At 45.0% G+C, this 14,448-nt stretch overlaps 1 protein-coding gene across 1 annotated transcript; it reads left to right on the top strand.

The window, feature by feature from the left end:
* The first annotated feature begins 10,466 nt into the window (after nucleotides 1-10,466).
* On the top strand, nucleotides 10,467-13,508 carry ARL4A (ARF like GTPase 4A). The gene is made up of 2 exons (XM_073333824.2): nucleotides 10,467-10,573; nucleotides 10,757-13,508. The coding sequence occupies exon 2, from the start codon at nucleotides 10,838-10,840 to the stop codon at nucleotides 11,438-11,440; it is 603 nt and encodes a 200-aa protein (XP_073189925.1). The 5' UTR covers nucleotides 10,467-10,573; nucleotides 10,757-10,837; the 3' UTR covers nucleotides 11,441-13,508.
* Nucleotides 13,509-14,448: the final 940 nt, after the last annotated feature.

The following is a 14,448-nucleotide window of genomic DNA, read 5'->3' as shown; positions in this document are numbered from 1 at the left end:
GCGTAGACAATGGCATAACATTCTTTTTCAGTGACTGACCAGTTGCTTTCCCTCTCAGACAGTTTTTTGCTGAGAAACACTACAGGGTGGAATTCTTGATCAGGTCCTTTCTGCATTAAAACTGCTCCCACACCACGCTCGGATGCATCTGTGGTTACTAGGAACGGTTTGTCAAAGTCTGGGGCCCTTAGTACAGGGTCAGACATGAGTGTCGCTTTAAGCTTGTTAAAGGCCTTCTGACACCTTCCGGTCCACTGAACAGCATTTGGCTGTTTCTTTTTGGTTAGGTCTGTCAGTGGGGCAGCGATTTGGCTGTAGTGCGGTACAAATCGTCTGTAATAACCGGCCAAGCCTAAGAAGGATTGAACCTGTTTCTTTGACTTTGGGACAGGCCACTTTTGGATAGCATCCACTTTGGCCTGTAGGGGGCTGATAGTTCCTTGACCCACCTGGTGTCCAAGGTAAGTCACTCTGTTTAGGCCTATTTGACACTTCTTAGCCTTAACAGTTAGTCCTGCCTCCCTTATGCGCTCAAGGACTTTTTGTAGATGTTCCAGGTGGTCTGCCCAGGAATCCGAAAATATGGCCACATCGTCAAGGTAGGCGACTGCATATTCTCCTAATCCCGCTAGGAGACCATCTACAAGTCTTTGGAAAGTGGCGGGTGCATTTCGCAGCCCGAAAGGGAGTACATTAAATTCATACAGCCCGAGATGTGTGATGAAGGCTGACCTTTCCTTGGCAGATTCATCTAGCGGTACCTGCCAGTACCCCTTGGTTAAGTCCAAGGTAGAGATGAACTGGGCCCTTCCCAGTTTCTCTAATAGTTCATCTGTGCGTGGCATGGGATAGTTGTCTGGGCGAGTTACAGCATTTAGCTTACGGTAGTCCACGCAAAAACGTATTTCCCCATCTGGTTTGGGAACTAGAACCACTGGAGATGCCCATGCACTTTCAGAGGGGCGGATTACACCCATCTGTAACATATCCTGGATCTCCCGTTCTATAGCAGTTTTAGCTTGAGGAGACACCCGGTAAGGGTGGACCCTAATTGGGTGAGCATTACCTGTGTCAATGGAGTGGTATGCCCGTTCAGTCAGTCCTGGGGTGGCTGAGAACGTTGGCGCGTAGCTAGTGCACAGCTCCTGGATCTGCTGTCGCTGCATACGCCCAAGGGTCATGGAGAGGTTCACCTCTTCCACACCACCAGCACATTTCCCTTCGTAGTAAACACCTTCAGGCCACTCAGCGTCGTCTCCTCCCTGGGCTGTAAACTGACAAACCTTTAATTCTCTGGAATAAAAGGGCTTTAGAGAATTAATATGGTACACCTTAGGCTTTCGGTTGGAGGTGGGGAATGCTATGAGATAATTAACAGCTCCCAGGCGCTCCTGGACCACGAATGGCCCTTCCCACGATGCTTCCATTTTATGGGCCTGGAGCGCCTTTAAGACCATGACCTGGTCTCCTACTTTGAAGGAACGCTCTCTGGCATGTTTATCATACCAGGCTTTTTGCTCTTTTTGAGCATCCTGTAAGTTTTCTCTAGCAAGGGCTAAAGAGGTTCGGAGGGTGTTTTGTAGGTTGGTTACAAAGTCCAGAATGTTAGTTCCTGGAGAAGGTGTAAATCCCTCCCATTGCTGCTTCACCAACTGCAATGGCCCCTTAACCTCACGGCCATATACAAGTTCAAATGGGGAAAACCCTAAACTGGGATGTGGTACAGCTCTGTAGGCAAAGAGCAACTGCTGCAATACTAGGTCCCAATCATTGGAGTGCTCATTTACGAATTTACGTATCATGGCCCCCAAAGTTCCATTAAACTTCTCCACCATGCCATTTGTTTGATGATGGTAAGGAGTGGCAACCAAGTGATTTACCCCATGAGCTTCCCAAAGGTTTTTCATAGTTCCTGCCAGGAAATTAGTCCCTGCATCTGTGAGGATGTCGGAGGGCCAACCTACCCTGGCAAAAATGTCTGCTAGTGCCTGGCACACACTTTTAGCCCTGGTGTTGCTTAGAGCTACTGCTTCCGGCCATCGGGTGGCAAAATCCATGAAAGTCAGTATGTACTGCTTTCCTCTGGGTGTCTTTTTCGGAAAAGGACCCAGAATATCCACAGCTACTCGCTGAAATGGAACTTCAATGATGGGGAGTGGCTGGAGAGGAGCTTTGACCTGGTCTTGGGGTTTTCCCACTCTTTGGCACACCTCACAAGACTGATGTGAGGCCCACCTGTTGATCACTTTAGATAAGCTATTACCAGCAGGACAGTGGGGTGGGAGGAGGTATTGTTTCATGATTTCTGTGTGTATATAAAGTCTGCTGCAGTTTTTAAATTGTTGTTGTTACCAAACAGGACCCATATCTGGGTATTTTTCACAGAAGGTATTGTTCTCCTGATTTTCTATCCATGCATGACTATACCTTTTGTGACAATTAACTGTTAAGCAATAATAAATGTAAATGCTTTAAAAAATAAATGACTTTACCTTGTCAAAAGAATTGTAGGTGTTGGTCCTTTATGCTTGTGAACCTCATAATAACGTCCAATATGTTAACAGCTTGTCCTCAATCTGCAGTATTGCCAGGTTAGAATCACGAGCATCTGTCATTGTATTCCTCAGGTACATTTTAAGTTGCCACAAGGAAGAAAAGCTTCTCTCAGCCGATGCTTTAGTCACTGGGATAGTTAAGTAAAGCACAGAGTTTTGACAGATGTGGAAGGACATCACGTAGTTCCATTTCAAGAAAGAATTGCCATCTTTTTTCAAGCTGGGTGGGCTCCTCTTCCTCATTACACTCATCAGCATTGCTAATTTTGAACATGTGGGGAAAAATTGTGATTTCAGAGTTCAGATCATCTTGATACTGTAAGTGGTGGAAATAGCACCTACACTTTCATCTGATGGGCTTTCAGATGAGAGAATGTCTGCAAGGGACTTGAAAATGAACAGGTCATTCTTGGAAAAGCAGTCTTCTAGCTCCTTAATAAGGGATCCAGAGTTCTGTACAATATTTCTCTCCTATAATAGTCCTCAGGCTTCTCAAAAGAGGACTTTTCCCCTCTTCCCAGTTTTGTGGAAATAACCCCGTTGTGAGGCACACCAGGGCCATGATAACTGTTTTCCTGCCACAGTTCATTAACATTAAAGTTTGGGATACAAAACCATCACCAAGTGGTTGTTTCCATTAGCACTTTCCACATACAAAACATGTAGTAGAAAAGTGAAGTCTTGTACATTTCTGAGAAGTAGATAAACTTCAGCTGTCGAACTCCCACCTGAGATTTCATTCAGAGCTTCAACCATTTCATCAAAAATTTCCAAAATAGCTGATGATAGTCTCAACATGACAGTTGCAACGAGTGTCACTGAGTGATTTAAGAGTAGATGCCCCCCCCCCGAAAAAATATTTTCTGACATTTTTTCAAAGACAGCATGTCCCTTTGAGTTGACTTCAATGGAAGTTTGTAGAGCGTGGAGAATTCCGAAAGTGTTCTGGACAACTGGAATGCAGGAAACCATGTCCACTATATACAGATTAAGTATATGGGCGGAGCAGAGAACATAGTAAGACAGAGGATTTTTGTCAAGTGTCTGTGCGGCCACACCTTTATAGAATCTTCCCATGCTGGTGGCTCCATTATAGCATTGACCTCTTAAAGCTGAAATATCAAGTCCCAAGACTGATAGTGTACTTTTGATCAGGGTGGCTAGTGAAGCACCATCCGCTTGCAGTGTCTCGTAGAAGCCAATAAACCGCTCTTTTATTTCAAATGACTGGTTTACGTAACCCACAAGGAGAGCAACTTGTTCATGTTTTGACAGATCCAGTTTCATCTACAATGATGGAAAACACTCCAGCTTCTTTGACTTCAGTTATGATTGAATCTTGCACTTGTGAAGCCATAATCTCAATTATTTCATTTGACACAAACTGTGTAGGTAGGTGAAGTACTTCTGTTCATTAGCCATCATTTGAATCAGTTACTAAGCAGTTTAATCAAGTCTTGCAAATTGCCTTGATTTGTGGAATCCAGTTTCTCATCATGTCCCCTCAAAGGTACACCCTGGCGAGCACAAAATAAAGTACTATTATAGTTTCTAAATATGCTTGGTTGTCCTCCACTGCTTTTTTTTCCTTTGGACTGCCAAGCTAGGATGCAACACTCCATGTTTTACAGGATTGCAGCTTATCCTTCCATTTAACAACAGCTTCTAGATCAGATTCACACTTTGAATGTTCACAAAATCTTTCATTTTCTTTCTTCCATGTTTTAAAACCAGTAATTTGAAATGCCAGTTCACTGTTTTGCCCATTGCCAAATGCTCGACAATAAAAACAGAAAGCTTTGTCATCAGACACTGTATTCAAGCCATTTATGCTCATTATACCACTCTTGCCTGAATCTTCTGGTTTTATTCTGACTGGCATTGGCCGTAAAATCAATTATTGGCTTATTATGGGCCTTCTTCAATATATTCTAAAGCTGCATCCAGTCCAAAGCAAGGGTCTCCTTTATTGAAAGCTGTACTAGCCTCTGTAAGAGCATTTGAATTGGAATCCAAAGTATCAGTGTAACTCTCATTGCTGCTGTTTACATAATTCTGAACTCCAGAAAAGTCAGGTTCAGTTTCTGATGTACTTGGTGGTGGTGATTTAGCTTTCTTTGTGAAGAAAATGTCCAAACTTAATTGTTTTTTCGCCATTCTACAAAGCTAACAGGTACATTTTTAAATTAACTCAAGTTAAATGTAGACTGACCTCAAACCACTTTTCAGAAAAGTATGTCAAAAGCGTAATAAAATTCCACGGTCTAATGAACACATTTGTGAGTGCCACGCTGATTGAAAAAGTGGAAGTCATGTTATAACAATTAAGGTGAAGGGTCAAAGACACCTGGTAGTTATGTTGTTAAGGTTTGAAAGTTTTGAAATACATTTCCCACCCCCCACACACCCACTTGAAGACAGCATCCTTTTGCCCCCACTCAGGTCTGGCCTAAGGGAAAATGGAACCCTGAGTGAACTTGTATTTTGGCGCCCTTTCTTGGAGATTAAGTATGTAGTAGAGACACAGAACATGGACACCCCATTTCCACCTGTGTCTCTGTAGATCCAGCCACCAGGGCCATCTACACCCTCCGGACATTCAACTATGAGATCCTCAAGTAGCTGGACCTGAGGATCCAGGCAAGTGATACGGGCTCCCCTCAACTCTCCAGGAGCGCCCTTATCAAGGTCACAATGGTGGACCAAAATGACAACACCCCAATAATCACCCATCCAGTGCTCACCAACAGGTACGTGGAGATCGGAGTCTCCAGCAAGGCACCCCCAATTCCCTGTTGGCTCAGATAAAAGCCAGAGATACAGCCAATGGGGGTCAATGGAGAGCTCACCTTCTCCTTCATAGAGAAGCCACGGCAGCAGTCAGAGCTCTTAGCCAACAGGAAGACAGATGAGATTGTGCTCAGGGAGTACCTGTCTGAAGACCTGGGGCAGGTGTTCAAAGTCATCATCACCATAACTGACAATGGCAATCCTCCTCTGCCCCCAACTCCCTCATATCAATGATCAACTTCCTGGTAACTGCCATGGCACCCTCCAGCAACTCTCTTGACCACAGTGCCCTCCTGACCACGATGTTCATCCACCAGTAAGGCTGGCCCTGCCCCCACGTTCCTCACAGCTCCTTCCCCACTTACTTCTCCCATTGCCTCCCCCACTGAGAACACAGTGTGGGCCAGAAAAGGCTCCAGATACCTACTGCCAAGCATTGGTAACTACAGCTGTGGGTGACAAAGGGATGGGACTCAGCGGGCTCCCTGCGCCCCCTCTGATGAAGCTGTGCTGCTAGCCTGGTCTCTCTTCCCTGCTCTGGGCACCTCCTACTGGGGCTCCCCAAGAGCACCAGGTGATGGTGCCTTTCCCACTTCCCCTGTGCTTCCCATACCTAGGATGTGCCTCCCATACCCAGGACTGACCTTAGGGAAAATGGTACCCTGGGTGAACTTGTGTTTTAGCATCCTGGCCCCTACTGCCTCCCCAGGCTTACCCCCTCCCCCAGGCCACCTCTGCCTCCCCACCCACCTCCCAATCAGGCCCTGTCAGACATCCAGAGAGGCCTGGGCCACTTCCAGCTTTTGAGGCCCCTCGCCATAATAAAAATAAAAAATGACAACACATGAAAACAAAATAAGGCAACAAAAAAAGAGTGAGACATCATTTGAATATTTTTTTTATTTAGCAAATGCTTTTCTATCCTTTTTCTGTGCAAATGCACTAATTATTGAGGAAAAATCTAGCTTTCGTGCAATGTAACAGTTGATATTAAGCATGGTGAGTCCATTCAAACACTTCTGTCCCATAGTTGAACAGTGATAGTTCTTTACCTGCTTCAATGCGTTGAAGGAGCGTTCACCTGAAGCCACTGATGTAGGCAAACTGACAAAAATAAGCAATGCAATTGTGATATTAGGAACACCCCAGAGAGTCCAAGTGCGTGTATTACTTAAAGCAATTCCTTTGGCTTGCAATCTAATTTAAAGTTCATGGAATATATTTGTTTGAGAAAGATGACCTCGTCACTGAGATCTTTTGAGATTTCTTTGTTGTACTGTTGCTGAAATTATTCAGCTTCAGAAAGTAGATCTTCATTACTCAGGTCTGTTGAACTGCCAAAGAAACGCCAAAAGGGTACAAATTAGTCACAGTGACTCAAATCAACATGTAAGACCTGATTGAATAGAGTCAATGATGACAAGGAAGACATTAACCCTATAATGCTGCTCGGCATCAGATTCAGTAGGTAAGTTGCGATAGGTGGGCAACTCAGATGAAATGCCAACATTCTGTGCTACTAATTTGGACTCCGTCAGGATTGCATCCCTTTGTTCACAAATCTGCTGAATACCATTGATAGGACTTTCAATATTATCCCTCTCAACATCAAGTGTAGCTCTGTGTGCTTCAATTACCAGATTAGTTTGGTGGATCTTTGTAAGTAGCTTCATCCACAAAGATGACATCAGAATGCATTCAAATTTGGACATGTGCACCTGAACGGACTGAAGTTCAGTTCGAGCCTGTGCAGTGAGATTGAGAGATTCAAGCTCATTTAAAGCCTTTCTCACTGAATTCAAGTGCTGCGCAATGGTTGAACACCATCAATCCATGCAGACCACCTAGTTTTGGACATCCCATGCAGTGAAACAGGAAGATATTGCTTCAAAATTTCCCACCTTTATGAACTGAAGAGATTGTACATTTGCTGAACAGTTCCAAAGTAAGTCATTGCCTCCTTGCTTGATTCAGCACAGTCAACTGGAGAAAATAGTTTCATTTATGCTCAAACAGAACTTTTTGTACTTCCCATCCATATTAGATCCATTGTCATAGGCTTGACCAATACAGACTTGAAAATCTAACTTAAAACCTTCTAGAATTTGCTAGTACTCGAGCAGCAATTTCTTTTCCAGTTTTTCTCGTGAAATTATCAAACAAAATAAACCTTTCTTCATTTGAAAATTTTGAGCTGTCTACACTCTTAACATAGCGAATAACCATAGTAGTCTGTCCCTTGTGAGAACAATCTGGAGTGGCATCAACAATGACTGAAAAATACTTGGCATTTCAAATCTCATCAAGAATTGTTTGTATGAATGATCCACATAGCTCAATAAACTCATTTTGTATGCATGTGGAAAGTAGATAATGGACTTGCATGTGCTTTTGACCCTCTTGCGATTCTTGAATACGTTTAACATGCTCTGACAAAAGTGGGTCATATTTGCTGAGGAGCTCAACTATGCCTAGAAAGTTTCCATTTGCACAATCACCAATGCGTTGACTGCAACCCAAAGAAAGCCAATCCCCACTCAGAAAGAAAAAGGATGACATTCAGAACGTGCTCAAGAAACTTTTTTCAGTTATTAGTTTCTGTGGAGTTCAGTCAAGAGTAAATTCTCAATGAACTTTCAGCTGATGCTGCCCTACTGGCTGATTTCCATAATTTTCTTTGTGTGACACTGAACTCTCATGTGATGGTATTCTGTCTTTCAACTTCCTCCAACCTCTGTTGATGCTCCATCCTGATTGATCAGAGAGAACTGATGCATTTGCAGCACTTTTGTTCAAAATGAAGCAGGGTACACAGTACAGAGATTCCAGAGTGGTAGCCGTGTTAGTCTGCATCAGCAAAAACGACGAGGAGTCCTTGTGGCACCTTAGAGACTAACAAATTTATTTGGGCATAAGCTTTCGTAATTTAAAACCCACTTCATCAGTACAGAGATTGTTTTTCCATCCTACAACAAAACCAGTCTCTTGTGCAGGTCTCACCATTTGGAAGAGTTTTTATCAGCAGACAAGTAGGGAAAGCATGATTATCAGCATCTCGTGGAATGTTACTTGGAATTTCAAAACCACCAATTTGAAGAAAAGATTGCATTTGGGCAGCATTACTCTTGTCAATAATTCCAGTATCAGTCACAGTCAAACCTGTAGTACTCATGAATTGCTCTTGCTGAGTAAGATCTACATATTCCTGTTGAGTTTCTTGACGGTACAGAGAACCTTCTGCTGCATCTGTTGCTATCGGCACATCTCCTTCTTGACTACTATCCTCATGTTCAGCTATTGGCATTGAAATATCACCTGTTGCAGTGGCAGAGTTTTCAGTATCTGTAGCATTGTTTGTTGGGTAAACTGTGTTTTCCAGAGGTTTGAGAAATGAAGTTATTGGCTTTGAGCTCTTAACTGCTACTTCACGCAGTCATTTTCACTCTCTCTTACTTGCACCACTTTCAAATCTTCTCTTCATAGTGATCTATCTGGAACATGGAATAAAAATAAAAAGAGACCTTCTCAAAAAAGTTATCCAAATAAATGCATTAATTTCACTCCTTTTCAATTCTAAATAATTGAACCCACTAAGTTCATAAAACAATCTGGTGGATTTCAAAATTACAGAACAATGCTTAGTGGTTTATTTTGTTTTTTTATCTTTTTTTTTTGTCCATTATAGTAAAATGGTTAAATGGTAAGGTCAAAAAACAGCGAAGCTAGAATAAAAAAAATGGAAAACGAGATGGATGATGATAATCTTATCAAGAAAAAACAAAGATTTGATATGAATGGTTTTTTTTATGTGGACAGTTAAATGAATTAGAGTGCTCACAGATGATACCCAAGTTACGAAAATGAGGCAGGCGATGGTGGAGAAAGAGGTGGAAAGGAGGAACAAGGATCCTAGAAAAAGCTAAATCAGGCTTCCCCGTGCCTCCTCGGGCGGGGGGCCTTTTCTACGCACGTCCCCCTCAGCCTTGCTCAGCCCCAACTCCCACCCCAGCAGAAATGGGGAGGGCGGGGGACAGGCGACGCCATGTGCCACCCCTCCCTCGTCGCCTCTGGGGGGAGCAGAGGGAGCCCAGCACCCACACTGGGGGCAAGGCGCTACCAGCGGAGCCTCGCTTCTGAGCCTGGGCTCCGGGTACACCCGGCCGGGCGCTGCCCGCAGCTTCTCTGCAGACTCCGGGCCCCGCGGCCCGGGCGGCTCACACCACGCACTCCCTACTGCGGGACCCGGTCGCTGGGCGGGTGCTCGCTGTGGCGCGTCCCCAGAGCGGGGGCGGCGGGGGGGTCCGCTCGCGCAGAGGGCGTGACCCAAGCACGACGGGGGCGAAGGGAAGAGTTGGCGCAAGGGGGACGAGACCCCGCCACTGCCGTTTGAAGCGGGTTGCTAGGAGACGGATGTGCGCGGGGCCAACGGGCGAGGCTATTGGCGATGACGCTACGGGTGTGCGAGCGCGCGGGAAGCCTCAAACCCCTCCCTGCCTCCCTCGGGAGTGGTGGGTCAGAGGTGAGTTTCCGCGCTTCTCCCTGAGGGCGAGGGAGGCGGGGACGGCGCGTGAGGGGCCGCGGGGCAGGGTCCCAGGGGAGGAGGTTAACCGCCCCCCGTGTTAGGTGCAGATGCTGGCGACGGGGCGCTGGGTCTCTACGGCTTAAAGGTGCAGCGCCCCTCGCCCCGCGCCCTCGGTCAGGCGCTGCCGACTGGACGGAGATCCAGGGCTCCTGAGACGCGGGCGGGGTTCTGCTGCGGGGGCACGTGCCGGGCTATGCAGCAGGGAGGGGCGTTGCTCCATCCCCCGCCCACGAAGGAGGGCGCGTTGGGGGCGTGGCTAAGTTGGAGCCCCGCGGTGACGGACGTGGGGACGTAGTGTGCACGGAGCGCTCTGCCTTTAGGGCATAACGTACAGACCCCTCCTCTGCCCCCGCCCTTTACCCCCGCGTGTAAACCTGGGAGGGCGGGAACGCGCTGCGGCGGCCCCTGGAGAGTGGCGGATACCTGCGCCAATGGGAGGCGGCCCTCGCTTTATTCCCCACCCCGCAGCCCCGGGCGGCCAATGAGCGGCGCGCTGCGGGCAGGGGGCGCGGTTCGCTCTGTGCGGTGAGGCGGCGGCACTGCTTCAGGCTCCGGCAGACGCTGAGGAGGCGGCGGCGGTGCGGCGTGTTGGCGGCTGCGGTGGTGCTGGGCGCTCGGGCAGACATGGGGCTGCCAGCGGCGTGAGGTGCGGGCTGCGCTAGCTTCGCCAGCCGGGGGACGTGCGCGGGAGGGCGGGCGGACGGACCCGGGGGGCGAGGGGCATGTGGTGGGGTGGAGCGCGGACCTAGGTCCCCGGCTCCCCTCGAGCCTGGGGCGGGGCGGCCGGTCAGCCACCCAGCGGGGCTAACGCCTCTCTTGTCGTTGGCAGGGTCTGAGTGCGGCTCGGCGGCCGAGGGGAGCCCGGCGGTGCTTGTGTCGGCGGCGGCTCGCTGTCTCCCCGCCGCCGGCGATGGGGAATGGGCTCTCGGACCAGACGCCGATCCTCTCCAGCCTGCCCTCCTTCCAGTGCTTCCACATCGTGATCCTGGGGCTCGACTCGGCCGGCAAGACCACCGTGCTCTACAGGCTGCAGTTCAACGAGTTCGTCAACACTGTGCCTACCAAGGGGTTTAACACGGAGAAAATCAAAGTGACGCTGGGCAGCTCGAAAACGGTCACCTTCCACTTCTGGGACGTGGGAGGCCAGGAGAAGCTGAGGCCCCTGTGGAAGTCCTACACCAGGTGCACGGATGGCATCGTATTTGTGGTGGACTCTGTCGACATCGAAAGGATGGAGGAAGCCAAGACAGAACTTCATAAAATTACTAGGATATCTGAAAATCAGGGCGTGCCTGTCCTTATAGTGGCTAACAAACAGGACCTGAGGAATTCCCTCTCTCTCTCAGAAATCGAGAAGATGTTAGCAATGAGCGAGCTGAGCTCTTCTACTCCCTGGCATCTGCAGCCTACCTGTGCAATCATAGGGGATGGACTCAAAGAGGGACTTGAAAAACTACACGATATGATCATTAAGCGAAGAAAAATGTTGAGACAGCAGAAAAAGAAGAGATGAATTCTTTTACCACACTTCTGTCTTAGAGTAGTTCCGTGGTCAGAATTTGACATAACAGCTTCCAAAGTCTGACCTGCTTGCTTGGATGCTGTTAAAGCCTAGTTATGTTAAACAATCAGTTGCACAACTTTGCCTTGTGGAAGTTGTGCAGACACAGAACCTTTTGAAAAGCAAAAACAAAGTAGTTTTTCTAAGGTTTCTGGCACTGTATTATTTTGGATGCCCTATAAAGTAATATAAAGCTATCAGGAAACAGATGGGTGGGTAAATGTGACCTGGATATCTAAATAGCCAAATAAAATGAGTTTTTTTGCTTGGTGTTTGTATTCATATATTCGAGGGTGCATTTTTACAAGCAATTTCCATTGAAGGCATTCAGTGTTTTTAAACTTCTAATGCTCGTAAGTGGAGTGTTTTAGGTGAATATATATATAGCTTTAAAAATATTGATTTCAACAACGTGTATGGAATTAGCAATCCATTATTTCACAAGGCTGTGAGCCTTGGGGTTTTTTTTAATCTTGTTTGGTAATGATTTCCATGAGAGAGTTTGGCTATATGGTATGTTTTTAATTCAACTTTTGAAGTTGAATCACTTTTTTAGTTCTAATACTTGAAACTTCTGTGCTGTGGATTCTTCAACTGATAGAGGAAATAAGACTTGTTAGACAAATACACAACATGCAAGAGCATGGATCAGTTTTCCCAACATGTAACATGATTTGGTGTGTAGTCTTCTTAGAAATAGCTATGCATTGTTATACTGCGCAAACTCGGTTTAGAACATACTCATGTCATTTGGAGACTTGTTCCAGAAATCTTGTTTGTTTGATCAAAAAATTAAGTTACTGTGACATCCCCAGATTATCAACACAAAAGTAAATTTGCTGTTGCAATAAAGGAGATGCATACAGTGATTTAGGTCTCGCAAGATTTTAAGCAGTGCAGCATTCTGGGCTCTTTAGATGATAATGGCAATAAAACTTGATCATAGTGAAATATAAAGAGAGCTAAAGACAACAGAGCACACTTTTTTTGTATCTGCAAAAATGCCCAGGTTGGTTAGTTATACTACTAGGTCACTTTCTATATAGCCTTTTTTATTACAGTTTTTGTAGTGCTTGTGGTTAGGAATGTAAAGAAGCTTTATACACTTGAAACTCTTGACACTGGGAAAACATCAGTTTAAAGATGGCCTGTGTTCTGCTCTAATTATGCTTTAAGCTGTTCTTGTTTACAAAGTGCGCAAACAGTATTAACTGGGCAGGACAGTATGTCTAATGAGAAGGGAGAATAGTTTTTCTTACTGGTACAGAACTTCAAACAGCTGTCTAGACATCTTGATTAACAATTGAAAAGGGCTAAACTAGAGCCTGAATTTTAAGATTAACTTTAGTGGTGCTGTAAAACAGAATGTTAGACTATCTTGAAACTTCCATTAGAAATATCAGTCTTAAAGGAACAATGCAAGAATCATTTCATCTTACTCACTCAACCAGCAAAGTTAATGCATTCTTACCTACAGCCATGTATTAAGAGGATAACAGCTGAATGTCAATCAATGTAAGGTATTGATATCTGTTTAAAATCAAACTTCATAGCCAGCAGCTGTTTGTCCAGAAGGTAACCAAAAATGCACTTTAGTGTTTTCAATAATTGAAAGTGACAGCTGGTTTTTTTTGGGTTTTTTTGTTTTTGTTTTTTTAATGACACCCTGATCCTTTTGAAAGAATTGAAGTAGCTTCCAGTGGAGCTTTTGTATGTTGGTTATATATGTACCTGCACTAGTGACATGGAAAGTCACTTACTCAGTAATGTCTATATTTATAGAAATGTGGATAACTTCTTAAACCTCAATAAACACAACTCAAAACAAGTCTGCAGGGAGAAGGTGTTTGACTTCCTTGAGTTGCAGTGAAGTGTTCTTGTTGGCCTCTATGTGCAAATCTCGCTCTCAATAGCAGTAGAACTATCTGCATGGAAATCAAACTCTTATAAATGTGAGATTCGTAAATGTGACAATGTTATAAATCACAGGTATCTCATTAAAGACTTAATATCAATGGCATACTTGTATTATGTTCTATATGTTTGTAATAGAACGCTGTTTGCTTCTAGCTATAGCCACTTCTCTCCTTGTGCAGTCGTCGTGTGTATTGTAAACCTTCCCTTCTCATGAACAGATTTAGATGTTACATACATACTTGCTGGTGCAGTTCTCAAATTCTCAAAGTTCTGAAATCATATACAGTATTAACAGACTACAATGGTAGTATTAAATCCTTCAATCAGCTGCGACTAAAATTTTTACTTGGTTTAGCACTTCTTGTGCTAGAAAGGGTTTGGATTTTTTTTTACTATGTAGATGAAATATGTTGCATTTCTCATACCTATATAAGGGTACTTTTTCATTGCAAACAAGTAGGTTGAAATCTTCAAAGCAGTGCAGAGGATTCAGTCACACCGCTTCTTGATTTTAATGGAGAATGGGAGTAAATCCCTTGCACTGACTTGGAAATCTCAATGGCAGTACTCCATAATTGCTGTCAAACACTTGTGCACACTATACTAATTTCAAGAGCATTCAGTTTTGACAGAGAAACATGTAGGGCTACTTTTTTTTTTTTTTCAAAATTGGGTGGGTACAGTTGAACAATTGGAAGCACATAATAGCTCTAAAAAAATAATTAAAAAAAACCCCTCACCTTTGAAGTTTTTGGATGTTCCATATCTAGTGGATCATTGCCCACCAAAACTGATTCCACATCTTTGTGGTACCTTTTATCCCCAAAGGGCTGAGGCCAGTTTGGCTTATACTCTCTAATCTCCATTCCCCTCCCCCTCTCGCTGCCCTAATTAGCAGGTTGCACACTACTATTGTACAAGGAGGCATTGAAATGCCTGTCTTTTTTTTATGGCTCATGAGTAAGGGTTGCTTGCTATGGAACATGGTCTGCTTCATCTGAGAGCTTAATAGTTGGTAAAGTAAATTTTGTGGGGAACTGATT

This window comes from Lepidochelys kempii, chromosome 2 (assembly GCF_965140285.1).
Source record: "Lepidochelys kempii isolate rLepKem1 chromosome 2, rLepKem1.hap1, whole genome shotgun sequence".
NCBI lineage: Eukaryota > Metazoa > Chordata > Testudines > Cheloniidae > Lepidochelys > Lepidochelys kempii.
Note: the sequence above shows the minus strand (reverse complement) of the source record. Positions and strands in the feature narration are given on the sequence as shown.